At 40.4% G+C, this 19650-nt stretch overlaps 1 protein-coding gene across 1 annotated transcript in view; it reads left to right on the top strand.

The window, feature by feature from the left end:
- Positions 1-8141: 8141 nt before the first annotated feature.
- Positions 8142-19650, top strand: part of FAM117B (family with sequence similarity 117 member B) — a 96922-nt gene continuing 85413 nt past the window's right edge. Inside the window, exon 1 of the mRNA XM_032638023.1 lies at positions 8142-8873. Within this exon, the coding sequence (XP_032493914.1) occupies positions 8276-8873 (598 nt within the window). The 5' untranslated portion in view covers positions 8142-8275. The remainder of the gene's footprint in view (positions 8874-19650) is intronic.

The raw sequence follows: 19650 nt of genomic DNA, 5'->3' as shown, positions 1-19650 counted from the left end.
ATTGGCTTGATCAACAACACTGAATGCTATATGACAGTGGAGCAATGTTTTCAAATTTCTGAGGAAACATTCTTTCCAAGCCAAATCACTAGTTAATTGTAAGGATGGAATAAAGACATTTGCAAACATGCAATGTCGCAAAAAATTTACCCTCTAGACACCGTTTCTTAGGAAGCTATTACAAAACAAAGGAGTAAACAAGCAAACAAAAACAGAAGTCCCTGGGTTGTGAGAACATGATATATGCATAGCCAAGAAGTGAAGAGAAATCCCTGGCTGACAGCTATGCAGAAGACCTAGAATATTTCTAGTTTAAACAGAGCAGGAAAGAAGAAGTCTCCGTTAAGACGTCTTTAAGGAAAAAGACAAACCACTAATCATTTTCAGAGAGATTTAACAACTCTTTGGAGGGTTTGAGACAGGCAATGAAAGCAAATGATTATTTAAGAAAATCAGCCTTCTAAAGCTATTTGATTTCTTAATTTGTGTATACATATTGCTTTTATACATTAAATTTAAAATACTCTTACAAGAATGTAAAGTATAAGTGCAAAGATATCATTACAACATTGTGTGTTATATCAGAAAGTTGAAAATAACCTAAATGTCCATTAGTGAATGGTTAAATTATGGTGCTGCCCAATGATAGAATACTATGTATCCTTGAAAAGGAATGAAAAAGAGTCTAGATGTATACTGAGTGAAAAGATGTCCTAGATATATGTTTAAGGGAAAAAAAATAGGTTTCAAAACTTGTATCCATTATGTGACCGTTTTTAAAAGTAAAAAAAAAAATCTTCTAAATATGTATTAATTTATACATAGGAAAAACAAAAGCTTGGAGAACCGTGGATTTTTATTTTCTAATTAAACTTTTTTGGTATTGAGTTGTTGTTTATAATGAGGATGGACTTCATGTACTCAGAAAAATCAACACAGATGAATTTTTAATTTAATTAATTTATTTTTATTGAAGTATAGCTGATTTACAATGTGCCAATCTCTGCTGTACAGCAAAGTGACTCAGTTATACACATATAGACATTCTATTTTTTTGTATTCTTTTCCATTATGGTTTATCAAAGGATACTGAATACAGTTCCCTGTGCTATACAATAGGACCTTGTTGTTTATTCATCCTATATATAATAGTTTCAGATGAATTTTTAATAAGATTACTTTGGGGCCTAGAAATCAATTTTTCCATACCTTCAGTTAACAATATTCATTCATCAAACTATTGTGTTTGGTACTGGAGAGACAGAGATGAATAAAATATATTTCGTGCCTTCAATTTTTTGTTTTTTGGATTAAGCTATGGTTTTTATTTTATTTAACATCTTTATTGGGGTATAATTGCTTTACAATGTTGTGTTAGTTTCTGCTATATAACAAAGTGAATCAGCTATACGTATACATATATCCCCATATCCCCTCCCTCTTGCATCTCCCTCCCACCCTCCCTATCCCACCCCTCTAGGTGGTCACGAAGCACGGAGCTGATCTCCCTGTGCTATGCTCCTGCCTTCAATTTTATGACAGTCTAGTGGAATGTTTTTTAAACTGCCTGGTGCTTCAGGGGTGGAATAAATGTTTGATCTGAATTTCGTTTCAAAATACATTTAAAATATTAAAACACCTGTAATAAAATTAATTTAATATAATAAATTTTAATATATTGGGACCACCACTGGTTAATTTCTACTGTCAGGTAAACTAGTATTTTGTGTGTGTATCTATCAGCATTAAATTTTTCCTGTTATTTCTGAGCATATGTTTGAATTTATTGTAAACATGTCATTACTTAGAAAGTTGTAGCTTTATATTGGTCTTTAAAAAATCTAATCTGTGTAAGGTGTTTATAGAATAATGTGCATGTGACTATGCAACCACTGCATATATGTGCTAAACATGATTAAATACACAACAAAGCTCAAGTTCATCTGCTTGATGTACATTCTTATGTGCAATAACAGATAAATATATAACAGGTAGAGAGGATTTTGCAGATCCTTAAATTTAAAGCTTTATAAGATTTCATTGTTTGTCTGACTTGTATAATAAAGTGTGTGAGCAGTTTTTGGCTATTTTTGTGAACCAGTTTTTAAAACATTTTATTATTAACACTTTGAAACAGATACAAAGTAAACAATAGAATAATGAACAACTCTATACTTATCACCCAGCTTCAACAGTTGTCAATATTCTGCCATTCTTGTGTCATCCAAGAATGACACAAGGGATCTTGATTCCCTACTTGATTATTATTTTTTCCAATAAACATTTTCCATTACTTCTGTTTCAAGTTTCTGAATCTGTCCAGTTGAAGAGCAATCAAAACAACGTCGTTACCATTTGTAATTACTTATCTTTGTTGATCAGGATTTCCTCAGTGTTACTCAATCTAAACAAACTACAGAAATGTTTTGGATACGGAAGCTTATATAAGACTGCAATTATCATTTATAAATCCTAATTTCAAACTTTAGTCCTCACCAAGATAATCTGGTTTCTGATATTTTTTATGTTAAAGTTTTTTTGCTAAAACTATTACATAAACATGCTTTAAAAACTTCAAAAATAGTACAAAGAGTATGCATAAAAAAGAACATCTTCTTCCTACCCCTACCCCTCCCAGTTCCTCTTTTCAGAGGCCAGTTTCTTCAGGAGAATTTCCAGAAATACTCTCTGCATGCACATACAAGCATGTGCATAACTATAACCCTTAAAGAGAAAAGAAAAGAAAAGCCTTATTGGCAGCGTACACCGTTCTATACCATGCCTTTGTTCATTAATGTTTCTTTTAATACACAGATCAAAGAGTTTCTGAAAAGATACAAAACTGCTGGTATAGTGGGAACCACATCTCTGACAGCACAACATCAGTGAACAAAGAGAGGAGGGAGCAGCGAATACCTTGCTTTTGGGAAATGGAAAAGGCCATATGAAGTTTCAGCTGAATCTTGATGGAAAAGCTCGCATGGCAGAAAAGTATTACACTAGAAGATTGTTTTAAGTGGTAATACGCACCAATCCCAAACCTAATTTCTTGGTTTTTCTTTTTTCTCTCTTCAGCTGTGAAGAAATGTTAATTGTTAATTGGTGGGTACAATATATCTAGAGCAGCTGCTAGTCTGTTGAAAGTCATCCCTACTATGTTGAAATCATGCTGGAATTTGAGTCAAAAGACCTGGGTTCTAGTTTTAGGCAAGCCATATAACCGCTTTAGTTTCCTTATTTCTATAATGGGGATACCACGTACTTCTCTTTCTTACCAGGTTTTGAGACCATATACTGAACTAGAGTACCATCCTAATGTGAAAGCAAATTGTCTTTGGAGTCTAAGAAACATAGGTCTGAAATTACTGTTTTGAAGCTATGAATGGTATAGTTGCTAAGTACCTGCTGTTTGCCAGACACTATCCTAAGTGAGAGGATATAAGGGTGAACAGGACAGACAGGCACTTAAATTGTTTTTGAGCATTTAGTGTGTGCCAGGCTCTGTGCTAAAGCTGAGAAGTAGTGGTTAGTTCTTTGGTGGTCTTATTTGCTCACATAGCTACAAATAACAACTGTATGTGAAAACTCAAATTTATACTCCTGGACTGATATTTCTGAACTTGATTATTAAATATACAATACCTGGGCTTCCCTGGTGGCGCAGTGGTTGAGAGTCCGCCTGCCGATGCAGGGGACGCAGGTTCGTGCCCCGGTCCGGGAAGATCCCACATGCCGTGGAGCGGCTGGGCCTGTGAGCCATGGCCGCTGAGCCTGCGCGTCCGGAGCCTGTGCTCCGCAACGGGAGAGGCCACAGCAGTGAGAGGCCCACGTACCGCAAAAAAAAAAAAAAAAAAAAAAAAAGAGTGACCAAGGAGTAGTCAGAGGGGTAAAATTAACAGTGGAATGTGTGGTGCTATGGAAGGCCTTGAGGAAATGGTCTAAGACAAATGTCTCAGTGAGTTAGCAGTCCGATTTTAAGCAGAGAACATCACTCAGCAATTTAAGTTCTGATCATCCTCCCCCTTTATTAGGAAATTGTATATCAACATATCTTAGGGAAAAAACACCTCCCCAACTCACACCTTAAAATGACTATTTTATTTTCGTATCAGTATTTTAGCTTCCAGTATGTATTTATAATGCATAAACATTTTTGCATTGTTGTAGCTACAATGGATGCATAATTTTTATTTTTTCCATTTTGAAGTGAAAAGAACTTAATGACTTCATAATTATCATTTTAGTGGCTGTTTAATATTCCATTCAATGACATTTTAGAGATCTGTAAAAAGATATGGCTAAAAAAAAAAAAAAAAAGATATGGCTGATTCTACTAAAACTATAGGAAGAAGAAAAAAACTACAGGAAGATAAACTTTTTCTCACAACCCATTCTCCTTTACCATTAACAAGATCATTTAAAATAGTTAAAGAAGCACAGAAGCTAATGAGCCTATCAATCAATAATTTTGTCTTCTGGAGTTTAAATACATATAAACCAATGCCAATATGTTGCTTCTTCAACTTCATATGGTCACATTTCAACTCTGGAGAGATAACGGAAAATTTTTATTTCGTTGATCCTTGAAATACATGGACTTTCTTCTTTTTTTTTTATAGTGTTTATTTATTTTTACTTGTTGACAGTTTGCTTTATTTATTTATTTATGGCTGTGTTGGGTCTTCGTTTCTGTGCGAGGGCTTTCTCTAGTTGTGGCAAGCAGGGGCCACTCTTCATCGCGGTGTGCGGGCCTCTCACTATCACGGCCTCTCGTTGTGGAGCACAGGCTCCAGATGTGCAGGCTCAGTAATTGTGGCTCACGGGCCCAGTCGCTCCGCGGCATGTGGGATCTTCCCAGACCAGGGCTCGAACCCGTGTCCCCTGCATTGGCAGGCAGACTCTCAACCACTGCGCCACCAGGGAAGCCCGGACTTTCTTTTTAAACTAGCAAACTGAAGATCAATATATCACCTTGATGCACATTGTTCTGAATCTTCACGAACAGATAATGAAATCAAGGGCAAGAATAAATGATGCTTTTATGTATTGCCATTAAGACTTAAAAATGGACTGAAGAGTTCTAAGGTATCCAAGTGAGTTTTTTTTTTTAAGTATTCTTTGATGACTTCATACCTTCAGAGTTTCATTTATGTCATCATAAAAATCCTATAGTACAAAGGGGGCAGAAATGGCTAAGACCTGATTTAGTTGAAGTGGTCTCATTTGTTTGTTTAAAGATTAGCCCTAAACTAATGATTAAGCTATCAAACAAGACGAAAAAGAGGGATTTTCTGGAGCTGTGGCATTTGAGTTTCTGTAGGAAATATGACAGAAGCAAAACGTGAACTTGTGATTGAGCCAAGGACATTTTATTTCTTTGATCTAATGAACTTCTGTGCTGAAATCAGTACTTTAGCTCAGAAAAGCTAAACGTCTTTTGTCACCAACAAACAGGTCTCTAGTTTGGTGACATCAAAAGTAATTGATCAGCAGCACTATTTACAATAACCAAGACATGGAAACAACTTAAATGTCCATCAACAGATGAATGGATAAAGAAGATGTAGTGTATATATGTATATAGATATAGATATAGATACACACACACACACACACACATAATGGAATATTACTCAGCCATTAAAAAGAATGAAATAATGCCATTTGCAGCAACATGTATGGATCTAGAGATTATCATACTAAGTGAAGTAAGTCAGAAAGAGAAAGACAAATACCATATGATATCACGTATATGTGGAATCTAAAATACAACACAAATCAACATATCTACAAAACAGAAACAGTCACACACATAGAGAACAGACTTGTGGTTGCCAAGGGGGCATGGGTGAAAAGTATTGGGAGTTTGGGATTAGCAGATGCAAACTATTATATGTAGTATGAATAAACAACAAGGTCCTACTGTATAGCACAGGAAACTATATTCAATATCCTGTGATAGGGCTTCCCTGGTGGCGCAGTGGTTGAGAGTCCGCCTGCCGATGCAGGGGACATGGGTTCGTGCCCCGGTCCGGGAAGATCCCACATGCCGCGGAGCGGCTGGGCCCATGAGCCATGGCCGCTGAGCCTGCGCGTCCAGAGCCTGTGCTCCGCAACAGGAGAGGCCACAACAGTGAGAGGCCCGCATACCGCAAAAAAAAAAAAAAAAAAAAAAAAAAATCCCGTGATAAACCATAATGGAAGTGAATATGAACAAGAATATATATATATATTATACATATATATATATAAAACTGAGTCACTTTGCTGTACAGCAGAAATTAACACAACATTGCAAATCAACTATACTTCAACAAAATTTTTTGAAAAAGTAATCGATCAGGAAGCCTAAGACATTAGGGCTGCTGAACTCCCTCAGTTTAACTCAATAAATCTGTGTTGAGTTCCTACTTTGTGCAGGACAAAGCGGTAGACACAGCTTCTAGGACATCCTTATTTAAAGGCTTATCTTCTCTCTTACCCCTTTGTTTAAGACTAGCTTTAGCTCTCTGCATGGATCTTGTTGGCAGTTTCCTTCTTCCTGTCTGGGGAGAAGCTGCTTTTGTCTTCATTCCAGGTTGTGTGGATGGGTAATGATGTCAGGTCTATCCAGAGCACCAGCCAGCTTAAGGAAGGTCCTGGGATAAGGGCTTGCAGACTCTCTTTGTGGTAGAGGAGAGAGGAGGAATTCGTGATAAGCAGAGATGCGGGCCTCTGAATCACATGGAGCCTCAAAGTATTGAGTACTTTCTACGCACCACATTCTCATTTAACCCTTGGATGATAAACGGTTGTGTGAAGGAGGTGGTATTGTTTAACTGCATTTTACAGATAAGGAAACTGCCTAGTGACTTATCCAAGGCCACAGAATATGTGGTGGATCTGAGATAGGAATCTGTTTTCTACGTCCTCAAAGGCTCTCCACCACAGTGCATGGGGCCCACTAGAATTTCAGGTCCAGAGCAAATTATACTGGGCCCGCCACTCCCATGTTTTTACAAGACAAAATCTGTCTAGAATGTATATCTAATAAAGTAGTAAAGGGAAAACAGGTCATGGACAGGCAGTTTATAGCCTGAGAAGTGAGTATGTGGGCTATGGGCCCACCTTAAAAAAATTTTTTTTGTCTTGATAAGGAGCTTCTAAGGTTATTTTAGAACTAGTGTTACTGAGTTCTTGCCCATAGTACAAGGACCTGTTTTCTCCACTAGATAAAAATACGAATGGCTGGTCCAGTTTTGTCTCAATGATCGTGAGGATAAATTAAGGCCCTTTGAAAACTATGGCACTTAAACTTTTAGGCAGCAGCATCTTTCCAAGGTATCAGGGAACTGTGAAGTAGCTGATTAAAATAAATTCTTGATTACTTGAGATACAGGAGATACAGCAGTAGCATTTGGTAACTGGACTTCATAGATACGATCTAAAACCGCATTCAAACCAGCAATTTTAATCTTTCTGAGATTTGGCTCTTTGTAGAGCTTAAAAAACAAAAAAAAGACGAGGCGTAAAATGCCAGTAAGATTAATTAAATTTCTTTTCCTTTGAGCCCTGTCCAAACGTTGACGGAATTAGGACAGAACACAAAGATCAAGAAAAAAAAGCCAGAAAGAGACGCACGTACACGGACTGTGCCAGTCAATACTGAGGTAAGGAAGTGAGTTTTGGGGGAAAGACCTCAGACTTCCCTGGGGACCGCTTTGCTTCGGGACAATTCCCTTTGGCAATATTCCAGAATCTGAGTCCCCAAGGCTCCCCCCAGTGGGAAGGGGAAGATGCGCATGGCCAGGCGCGCGCGTACGCGTGTACACTCACGTGTACACGCACACACGCGCGCGCGCACCCTACACATACACTCAGCCTGTCTCCTCCGCTCCTCCTCCCCCCGGGGGGCGGGTCTCTTTCTCTTTAAAGAGCAGAAGGTCTCCTCGCAAACCCAAGCTCTCTAAGGCCCCGGGGGCCCGGGGCCCGAGCTGCTTGCAGCCAATGGGCGCGGTGGAGCGGCTCGAGCGCGGCTGACGCTGCACCAATGGGCGTTCGCGGGGGGCGGGGGCAGTGGAGGAGACACTATTGTTGATGAGGAGGAGCGGCAGCGGCGGCGGCGGCTGCACCACCTCGTTGCTGCCGGTCGCGGCCCGGGCGCCACCCGCACCCCGGACTCCGGCTTCGTCACCCGGTCGCGGGGACCTTCCATCCGGTCTCGAGAATCCTCCCCTTGCAACCCAACAACAACAAAACCCCACGTCTCGCCCAGTCACCGGGGAGGGGGGGGACCATGTCCCAGCGGGTGAGGCGCAATGGGTCCCCCACGCCGGCCGGCTCCCTCGGGGGCGGTGCGGTCGCCACGGCCGGGGTATCCGGGAGCCGCCTGCAGCCCATGAGGGCGACGGTTCCGTTCCAGCTGAAGCAGCAGCAGCAGCAACATGGCAGCCCCACGCGGAGCAACGGCGGCGGCGGCGGCAACAACGGCGGCTGCTGTGGTGGCGCCTCAGGCCCCTCGGGCGGCGGCGGCAGCAGCGGGGCCCCGCGCACTGCCTCGCGCAGCACAAGCCCCACGCGGGGCGGCGGGAGTGCGGCCGCGCGCACCAGCCCCACGGTGGCCACGCAGACGAGCACGTCCTCGACGTCCACGCGAGGCACCAGCCCCACGCGCGGCGCCGCGCCCGGGGCCCGCGGGAGCCCCCCACGGCCGCAGCCCCCGCCGGCGCTGCTGGGCACCGTGTCGTCGCCTTCCTCGTCGCCCACCCACCTGTGGACAGGCGAGGTGAGCGCGGCCCCACCCGCAGCCCGCGTCCGGCACCGGAGGAGGTCCCCGGAGCAGAGCCGAAGCTCCCCGGAGAGGAGAAGCCCGAGCGCCCCTCTTTGCAAAGCAGGTACGTGCTGGGGGCCGCGCGAAGAGGGGAAGGCGACGGCGGGAAGGGGTCCCGGGCGCGCGCCGCTACCGCGCAGGGACTGCGGCGCTGCCGCGGAGCCGGGGTGGCCGGGGGGCGGGGCCGGGGCGGGGCCCGGGAGGTGCGGCCCAGCCTTGTCCGGGCCATCCCCGCGCCCCCTGCGCCGCTCCCTCCCCGGCCGTCTCATTCATGTCTCAGTCGGCTGTACGTTGGTGCCCGTCCCTGGAGGTGCAGCCGCTAACATTGTGCTTGGCCTGATGTGTTAATGATAAACCTGGGTTTCTGGCCGCCCGCTGGTTACTGCTTACCCTCCCTTGGGGGTGAGGCTGAGTGGTTTGTCACTTCAGTGACATGGTTAATGTCAGTATAGCACATATCTGCTGCTAAGTATTTCTCTTTCACAGAACAGTTTCAGATTTGGGGGATTTGAGTGCACTAGCATAGCAGGTTTGGTTGGGGTCCCTGAACAGACATGGGGCTCGGAGCATGTTAGCATTTACTAAGATTTGCTAAGTGGGTAGCAAGAAGTGAGAAGTAAGTTAAGCAAGATTCCTTTGGGGGTTTTATGGGCTTTGTATGAGGCTCTGGTGTATGTCTGTTACACTGATTTTGTGTTTAGGATGAAAACCATTTTTTTTTAAAAAACAAGATCCAAGATTTGTCTCCTTGTTATTACTTTAGGGACCTAAAAATTGTTTTTCTCTAGACTTGGGAGCTTTTTTGGGGGAAAGTCCTGAATGGAGCTCTTGGGTTCCTTGGGAGTCATTCATAAAGAGGAACTCAAAAGAGGACTTCATATTGTGCAAATGGAAAGAGAAAAAATTTATCATCTGATTGTCTTCGTGTTAGAATCCACTGAAAAGAGAAATGGGTGGTTTTTAGCTTACATATTAATACTGCCAACGTATACCTTTGTCTTTCACTGTCTCGGGAATTTCTGTTAGAATCTTTAGGCAGAATGACTGGATGTTTCAGGAAACGTAGTACAGTACTTCCTAACGAAATAGAACAGATGAAGTGGCTTCAAGGGTTCATTCAAAAAATGCAGGGAGTGCGATGAGTCTTTTCTACTGTTTAGTTTATCAAAGATTTTAGACAATGGATATTTTCTGGGGAGAGAATTGCCCTGAAGAATGATCAATAGTGTTTTCTGACTAGAAAAAGAATGCTGTTTTAAACCTTCTGAAAATGCAAAATGCTTTTTTTAAACTTTGTTAAAAGAACCCCCTCCTCCTCAAATAATAGCTATTGCTTACTGAGCTCCTCCTTATGGTGGATGATTTACCTACAGGATCTCATTTTAACTCTCACAGGAGGTTTTGAGAGGTGAAGTAACAAGTGGTGGAGTGGATGTTAGGTACTCCAAAACCATGTCTTTTACATTATATCAAGGCAGTAGCTTGATGTGTAAGATAGAACCTGGGAAATACATAACATACCAAAGTGACATATGTGTTTAGGTTTTGAAGCAACTCTTAGAGGTATCTGGTGGACATAATTGCTTCAGTTTGCCTTCAACCTTCTGGAGCTGACATTGTGTGGCAGGTGGAAGGGAAGGAGAGCTACTTAAGTGGGCAGTTAAGATGGAGGAAGGAGGTGGTGACCCCAGTCTGATAACAGAATCTGGCTACCCTCTCAAGTATTTGACCTTTAAAGAAGCAGCAACCTGATGAAAGCTGGGTTAAGTATTAGCAGTGTGTGGAGGAAGGTGCTCTTTTCTTCTCAATGCTAGAAGGGCTTTATTTGCTGGGATCTCGGGCTCCTCCTGTGCCCACTCTTCATGTTTTCCAAAGCGTCTTTCCCTCCGATCTGTCATTCCATAGAGTATTCATGCTGTAAAGTTGATCCTTCTCATTAGCCCTCTCACTCCCCCCACCAAAAAAACCCCAGAAAAATAAAACCTCTTTTTTCTCCAGTGCAGCACTCTCACCTAGGTGTGAAAAGGGATACTGCCTGTTACTAAGTTATATTGAAGTGAATGTCTGATCGCTTCCTTCCCAGGAATGTGTTTTTGTTTCACTCTAGTGAACTTCCATGCAGAGTGGGACAAATGTTTTCTGATTTTGTCTTCATAGCACAAGCTAGACCATTTGCTGTTTTTCTCAGACTCAATCTGGAAGAAAAGGAGAATCTTTTAAATTATGAGACTCCCTTTTAAACATTAAAAAACATTTTTTTCCCATATTAACAAATTGAAGGAGAAAAACCATATGATCATCTCAATAGATGCAGAGAAAGCTTTCGACAAAATTCAACACCCATTTATGATAAAAACCCTCCAGAAAGTAGGCATAGAGGGAACTTTCCTAAACATAATAAAAGCCATATATGACAAGCCCACAGCAAACATCATCCTCAATGGTGAAAAACTGAAAGCATTTCCACTAAGATCAGGAACAAGACAAGGTTGCCCACTCTCACCACTCTTATTCAACATAGTTTTGGAAGTTTTAGCCACAGCAATCAGAGAAGAAAAGGAAATAAAAGGAATCCAAATCGGAAAAGAAGAAGTAAAGCTGTCACTGTTTGCCGATGACATGATACTATACATAGAGAATCCTAAAGATGCTACCAGAAAACTACTAGAGCTAATCAATGAATTTGGTAAAGTAGCAGGATACAAAATTAATGCACAGAAATCTCTGGCATTCCTATATACTAATGATGAAAAATCTGAAAGTGAAATCAAGAAAACACTCCCATTTACCATTGCAACAAAAAGAATAAAATATCTAGGAATAAACCTACCTAAGGATACGAAAGACCTGTATGCAGAAAATTATAAGACACTGATGAAAGAAATTAAAGATGATACAAATAGATGGAGAGATATACCATGTTCTTGGATGGGAAGAATCAACATTGTGAAAATGACTCTACTACCCAAAGCAATCTACAGATTCAATGCAATCCCTATCAAACTACCACTGGCATTTTTCACAGAACTAGAACAAAAAATTTCGCAATTTGTATGGAAACACAAAAGACCCCGAATAGCCAAAGCAATCTTGAGAACGAAAAAAGGAGCTGGAGGAATAAGGCTCCCTGACTTTAGACTATATTACAAAGCAACAGTAATCAAGACAGTATGGTACTGGCACAAAAACAGAAAGATAGATCAGTGGAACAGGATAGAAAGCCCAGAGATAAACCCACGCACATATGGACACCTTATCTTTGATAAAGGAGGCAGGAATGTACAGTGGAGAAAGGACAGCCTCTTCAATAAATGGTGCTGGGAAAACTGGACAGGTACATGTAAAAGTATGAGATTAGATCACTCCCTAACACCATACACAAAAATAAGCTCAAAATGGATTAAAGACCTAAATGTAAGGCCAGAAACTATCAAACTCTTAGAGGAAAACATAGGAAGAACACTCTATGACATAAATCACAGCAAGATCCTTTCTGACCCACCTCCTAGAGTAATGGAAATAAAAACAAAAATAAACAAATGGGACCTAATGAAACTTCAAAGCTTTTGCACAGCAAAGGAAACCATAACCAAGACCAAAAGACAACCCTTAGAATGGGAGAAATCATTTGCAAATGAAGCAACTGACAAAGGATTAATCTCCAAAATTTACAAGCAGCTCATGCAGCTCAATAACAAAAAAACAAACAACCCCATCCAAAAATGGGCAGAAGACCTAAATAGACATTTCTCCAAAGAAGATATACAGAATGCCAACAAACACATGAAAGAATGCTCAACATCATTAATCATTAGAGAAATGCAAATCAAAACTACAATGAGATATCATCTCACACCAGTCAGAATGGCCATCATCAAAAAATCTAGAAACAATAAATGCTGGAGAGGGTGTGGAGAAAAGGGGACACTCTTGCACTGCTGGTGGGAATGTGAATTGGTTCAGCCACTGTGGAGAACAGTATGGAGGTTCCTTAAAAAACTACAAATAGAATTACCATATGACCCAGCAATCCCACTACTTGGCATATACCCTGAGAAAACCAAAATTCAAAAAGAGTCATGTACCAAAATGTTCATTGCAGCTCTATTTACAATAGCCAGGACATGGAAACAACCTAAGCGCCCATCATCGGATGAATGGATAAAGAAGATGTGGCACATATACACAATGGAATATTACTCAGCCTTAAAAAGAAATGACATTGAGCTATTTGTAATGAGATGGATAGACCTAGAGTCTGTCATACAGAGTGAAGTAAGTCAGAAAGAAAAAGACAAATACCGTATGCTAACACATATATATGGAATTTAAGGGAAAAAAATGTCATGAAGAACCTAGGGGTAAGATAGGAATAAAGACGCAGACCTACTGGAGAACGGACTTGAGGATATGGGGAGGGGGAAGGGTGAGTTTTGACAGGGCGAGAGAGAGTCATGGACATATACACACTAACAAACGTAGTAAGGTAGATAGCTGGGGGGAAGCAGCCGCAAGGCACAGGGATATTAGCTCGGTGCTTTGTGACAGCCTGGAAGTGTGGGATGGGGAGAGTGGGAGGGAGGGAGACGCAAGAGGGAAGACATATGGGAACATATGTATATGTATAGCTGATTCACTTTGTTATAAAGCAGAAACTAACACACCATTGTAAAGCAATTATACCCCAATAAAGATGTTTAAAAAAAAAAAACAAAACATTTTTTTCTTATTTTTTAATTGAAGTACAGTTGATTTACAAAGTTTCAGGTGTACAGCAGAGACTCCCTTTTTAAAATTTAAAACATTTTTTAAAATATTTATATTAAGTATTTATTTTTGGCTGCGTTGGGTCTTCATTGCTGCACTCAGGCTTTCTCTAGTTGCAGCGAGCGGGGGCTACTCTTTGTTGCCGTGCGCGGGCTTCTTATTGTGGTGGATTCTCTTGTTTTGGAGCATGGGCTCTAGGCATGCGGGCTTCCGTAGTTGTGGCTCGCGGGCTCAGTAGTTGTGGCTCGCGGGCTCAGTAGTTGTGGCTCGCAGGCTCTAGAGCGCAGGCTCAGTAGTTGTGGTGCATGGGCTGAGTTGCTCTGTGGCATGTGGGACCTTCCCGGACCAGGGCTTGAACCTGTGTCCCCTGTATTGGCAGAAGGATTCTTAATCACTGCGCCACCAGGGAAGCTCTGAGACTCCCTTTTTGATTGAAGGAGATTACTGCCAGTTTGCAGCCTCAATGAAATGTAGACATGCTTATTGGTAGAGAGCAAGGGCCTACCTTATGAAGTAAACCTCATGTAACTCAGATTCCAGGGTCCATCTGGATCAGGTTGTCAGCTTCTAGGTGTCTATAGGATGAATTGGATGCCCTAATCTTTATTAGGAATCCAGTCTGAAAGTCCCCTATTTGAAGATCTCAGGATCTTTGGGGGGGTGTCCCTATTCAGTCAGCTCCCTACCCAGTTGCTTTATTTCCCCAGGGTTACAGCTAGTCATTAGCTAATAGAGAACTTCCTTCACTTGATTTATTACTTTTTGGAAGTAGTTTCAAGCCCAGTGAAAATAAGTGGTGTTTAGAAATGTTAGTAAATAGAATAAAAGGTGGAGGAGGGCAATACATTTTATCTTCTATGTCCTGGGTGCTTTACGTATGTTATATATTAAAATAGGATTATCGTCCCATTTTGTAAAAGAGCACAGGGAGCCTGCCTAAGATTACATAGGTGGTAAACGACAGAGGGAGACGCAAGAGGGAAGAGATATGGGAACATTTGTATATGTATAACTGATTCACTTTGTTATAAAGCAGAAACTAACACACCATTGTAAAGCAATTATACTCCAATAAAGATGTTAAAAAAAAAAACCCAGAGTATTCAATATAAGTTAATCCAAGCACCCATTCCTGACACGTATCTTAAACTTCCCACCTTCAGTGCCTGCCATCTACACGGAAAGTGGTTTGTCGTAAGGAACTGAGATATGCTTAGAAAAGGTAACTAGGCAACGGTGTTAACTGTAGATAAAATGGTGAAGAAGACAAAGTTTTTATGCCTTCCCTTCTTTTACCTGACTTTGTCTTACTCTATACAGTGTCAAATAGATATATTACAAATAGGTGGCATAAAGAGGATAGGAGTATAGGCTTTGGGTAGACATTCTGGGTTTTAATACCGTGTTCCACCACTTAGAAGCCATGTGATGTGGGGAAGCGATTAACTTTCTAACCCTTAACTTTCTCATTTGTAAGGTGATAATGATATTTACTTCATATGGTGCTGAGGATAAAATGAAAGAAAATTGAGAAATACTCAGCACAGTACCTCAGTATAAAAGTTAGCTATTGTGTATCATACTAGTTTTGCTTCTAGTTTTAGTGGATGTAACATAAATTGCCAGTGTAGGCTTAGTTTTCATGGTCATATGAAATTTCGAGTTGCAAAGAACATCCAGAACTGTTTCTCAGCGTGTGGTCTGTGCCTTATCTGTACCAGATTCACTCAGGGTCTTTGTTAAAAATCCAAGTTCCCAGACCCTACTCCAGACCTTGAAAGTACCCCCTCCACACACACCCCGTTGATTTTGCTGAACTCTAAATTTGAAAAACAGTCACTAGAAGCACTGAAGGGAAATAGTTTGAAAACTCCTCATTAGAGAAAAGGGCATTAGTACAGTGTGTATAAAAGTTATTTTTGCAGTGTGGCTGGCTGATAGGTAGATAGCAAGTTGTGTTTTTGCTAATTTCCCCCTTACTTTGATGTATTATGTTGTGTATGAATTTGGTTGTTTATTGAGGTGGGGGTGTGGCAAGAGCAGCAACAAGAGATGGATTTCTCTGGACTAATAATCAGGAAGTAGTATAACAGACCTTCAAATTTGCAGCATCTTAGACTTCTGCTTTCTAGTACTTTGTGAAGTACACAACTTTAAGAATAAGGTGTTTCTCTAACATTTGAAGGATTGCTGGTAACTTCACACATTCAGGGGAATCCTTTTGGTTTATAGTATTTGTATTTTACAAACACTGAAGTTGAGGCAAGTAGAAACTTACTATTAATTCAGCATCTTGGCTAGTAGAGTTTGTATTGAATTAAGTTCAATTCTGTAAGCTTTGATTGAAGAATGTAAAAGAGAGAACTCCAGAGACTCACAAACCAGTCATGTAAGATAGGTTCATAAGTATATAATATGAGTACTTTGGGCTCATAGAGAAGTGAGTAATTCTGTGGGGAGTGGGTATAGAAGTTCTGTCAGAGGAGATGGCTTTTGCTTTGGGTTGGAAAGAGAGGAACAGAACTTTACAGCTGGATCATAGAAGTGTGAAAATATACATATCATATTCAGTCCTGTGTCTTAAAATGTAGAGTATAGGATGTTGGGGAGAAAAGAGAGCAAGCAGTCAAGAAAGAGAGTAGAAAGGTAAGTTTTCAGAATGGCCTTGAATAGAATATATGAATGTATCCCATGGATAATACCTCTGGAGCCAGATTGTCGGAGTTCAAATCTTGGCATTACTGCTTACTTAGTAGTAGCTATTTAACTTTAGGCAAATTCACTTCACCTGTAAAATGGGGATGCTGACTAATAGTACAGCTGACCCTTGAACAAAGCAGGTTTGAATTGCCCTGGTCCACTTATATGTGGATTTTTAAAAAATAAATAGTACTACAATACATATGATCCAAAGTTGGTTGAATCTACACATGCGGAACTGTGGGACCAGATGGCTGAATCTAAAGTTATATGCGGATTTTCTACTATGCAGAGAGTCAGTGGCCTTAAACCCTTGTTGTTCAAGGGTCAACTATTAATATTTTACAATAGAGGATTGTTAGAAAGATAAAATCTTTGTAATCCCTCTGTGGGTGTAGGAAGGAATCTCTTGATATTAGCTATTTTCACATCATTTTTATCATCCTCATCGTGCAAGGGTTGAGATATTAAAAGTTAATTTGTTATATTAGTGGTATTTATATTTTTTGAATGCATAGTGTTGATAAATATTTAGAATGAATAGGCTATGAATTTGACATGGAGAAGACTGTAGGATAGTAACTCACAATGGCATCGAGCACATGAATTTAAGAGCTATGGCAGTGGGAATGGCAAGGATAAAAGAGATTGAGGAGACTTGGATTCAGTACAGTAACCTGTTGGATGTAGGGACTGAGAAAGGAGGAGTTGAGGATAATAGTTGCTTATCTTAATTGAGATAAGCGACACAGTGAGGAATGCTGGTTTGGGAAGAGAACAGTGAGTCCAGTTCTGGACATACTTAGTTTGTGCTCTCAAGACATCCAGATAATTTTCTAAATTGTGGCAAATATAGTTTTAGAACTTGGGGATACAGATTGGAGGCAGAAAATTGGCACTCATTTATTTCGGCTCAGTAAACATTCGTTTAACCCATACTTTATGCTAAGCATTTGCACGTGGGCAGTACTTGAAATGACTAATCACTAGGATGGATAAGATGATAGGAGAATGCTGAGGATACAACTCTGGGAGAAAACAAGCATTTTAAGGGTAGAAAGAAAAGTCAATGAATAAGCCTGAGAATGTGGTGGTAGAATAGTGTTGGGAAAGCCAAAAGAAAGATTTGGATTTCAAGGAGGAGATGATAAAGATTTTCAGATTCTCTGAAGATAACAAGTATGCTGAGCCTGGAGAATAGACTTTGGAATTTGGCATTTCGGGTCCCGTTGCTGACCTTTGAGTAGCATGTTGGATGCACAAATCAGATTAAAGTGGTGGGTGAGGAAGTAGAGGTAATGATTATAAATTACTTTTTTGTTTTTAAGATTTTTTTTTTGATGTGGATCATTTTTAAAGTCTTTATTGAATTTGTTACAATACTGCTTCTGTTTTATGTTTTGGTTTTTTGGCACGAGGCATGTGGGATCTTAGCTCCCCGACCAGGGATTGAACCCACACCCCCTGCACTGGAAGGCGAAGTCTTAACCACTGGACCGCCAGGGAGGTCCCTAAATTACTCTTATGGAGTATAAATTACCCATATGTCACTGTAAGGAAGGAATGTGACAAAACAGGATGAAGAATTGAGCTAAGTTCGTTTGTTTATAGGATGGGGAGAACTTCAGCATGTTTTATAGGTTTGGGGAAAGGATTCACAGGAGAATGAACGATTGCAGATTCAAGAGAAGGAAATAATAGATGGAGCAAGGTCATGGAAAATGTGAGAGGCAGTGGAATCCAGCACATGGTGTAGTCAGGAAATCTCAGAAACGACTAAGGTCACTTCTTTCTCTGAGGATGGAGAGGAGGTAAGGGTGGGTTAAGATAACTCAGCAATAGACAAGAGGGGAATTGAGAAAGTAAGCTACTTCCATCTCCAAACTACTTAAAGAAATAGCATGTTTGTCAAATACTGTATTTTAAAATTTAAATTCTATTTTTATCAAAGTACATGTATATAATTTAAAATGTCATATGGCACTAAACTTATAATCAAATAAAGTGTTTCCCTGCCACATCTCTCTCCACTCCCACTTTTTGCCTCCTAGAGACAGCCACTTTCACCTCTTAGTGGTTTCCTCTGGTGTTTACCTACATATTTCTAAATAACATACTGATACTGATTCAGGATTTCCTTTTTTAAAATTAATTAATTAATTAATTTTTGGCTGTGTTGAGTCTTCGTAGCTGTGTGTGGGCTTTCTCTAGTTGCAGTGAGCAGGGGCTACTCTTTGTTGCGGTGCACGGGTATAAATACCCTCAAAGTTTTCTTTTGCTTTCTGCATCGTCCTCAGAGCCCTTTTGGTCTTGAACTTTGTCTTTCATGTTAGAACCTTTCCTTAGTTTTCTGTTAATATTTAAATAAGACACAAAATTGCTGATTAGGTTTTCAGTCTGTCTGGGTCAGGCTGGTAGACTGGAGGATCTTAAAGTAGAACAAGGATGCTGGGTCTCTCAAATGTAGTTTTTTTCCCTTCTCTTGGGCCAGTTTCCCCTGGGTAGAGTCCTACAACATCAGGCCTGAGGGTATGTCTTGTGCCCTTAAATACAGAGCCTGTCTAGTTAATCTCTCTCACGCAGTTTCTCCCAATCTTTTTGCTCTGGAGAAACCCTTGGAATAATTTCCGTTTCTCAGGGAACCCCTGCATTAGTGATCAGTAAGTTGAGAGATGATAAAGTAATAGTGCTGTTCTGAGTACAGACTGATTTCTCTGTGGATCTTTTTATTTGGCCAATTTATACGCTTATTCATTTTGTATAGTTTTCACCTCTACCCTTCTTGGACAAAAACATAGTTAAGCTTAGCTTACCTTTCTTGAAATTAATTCCTTTTTGTAGATTTTCTTTTATAACTCATAAGGCAACCACAGTATGTTGTGATTAAATAATTGGCTTAAGCCAAACGGGATTTAAGTTTTCTAAAGGTAGGCTCAGTAGATTTAATTTAAATAAAGTTAGTAAAGTTATTTTGTTACAGTGTGAAAATTTATTGGCAAGGTTGTACAGTAAAGCTACTAAAGCCATAAGCCATTGTTTAAGAGTTTGAAAAATTTCCTTGAGTAAATTGCCATGTCTCAAATATAGGTTTAGCAGAATTATTGTGCACATATGTTGATTTCTTGACCTCATTTGTACTCTGTACATAAAAATTGATATTTAAGAAATTTATCTCTTTAAGGTAAAACGTGTTCTTGGGTTGTGTGTGTGTGTTTTCTGTACATATAGTCAGTTCTGAGTTGAACTTGAAATAAGCACACCCACATTTCGTTTTCAAATGAAATGAAACCTTTCTTTCCTAGCTCTTGATGTTTGTTAAACAAAAAGTTTGTTTATTCATATAAGAAGTTGAAAATGCAGCAAGTTATTCATTG

This window comes from Phocoena sinus, chromosome 7 (assembly GCF_008692025.1).
Source record: "Phocoena sinus isolate mPhoSin1 chromosome 7, mPhoSin1.pri, whole genome shotgun sequence".
In the NCBI taxonomy this organism is placed as follows: domain Eukaryota; kingdom Metazoa; phylum Chordata; class Mammalia; order Artiodactyla; family Phocoenidae; genus Phocoena; species Phocoena sinus.
Note: the sequence above shows the minus strand (reverse complement) of the source record. Positions and strands in the feature narration are given on the sequence as shown.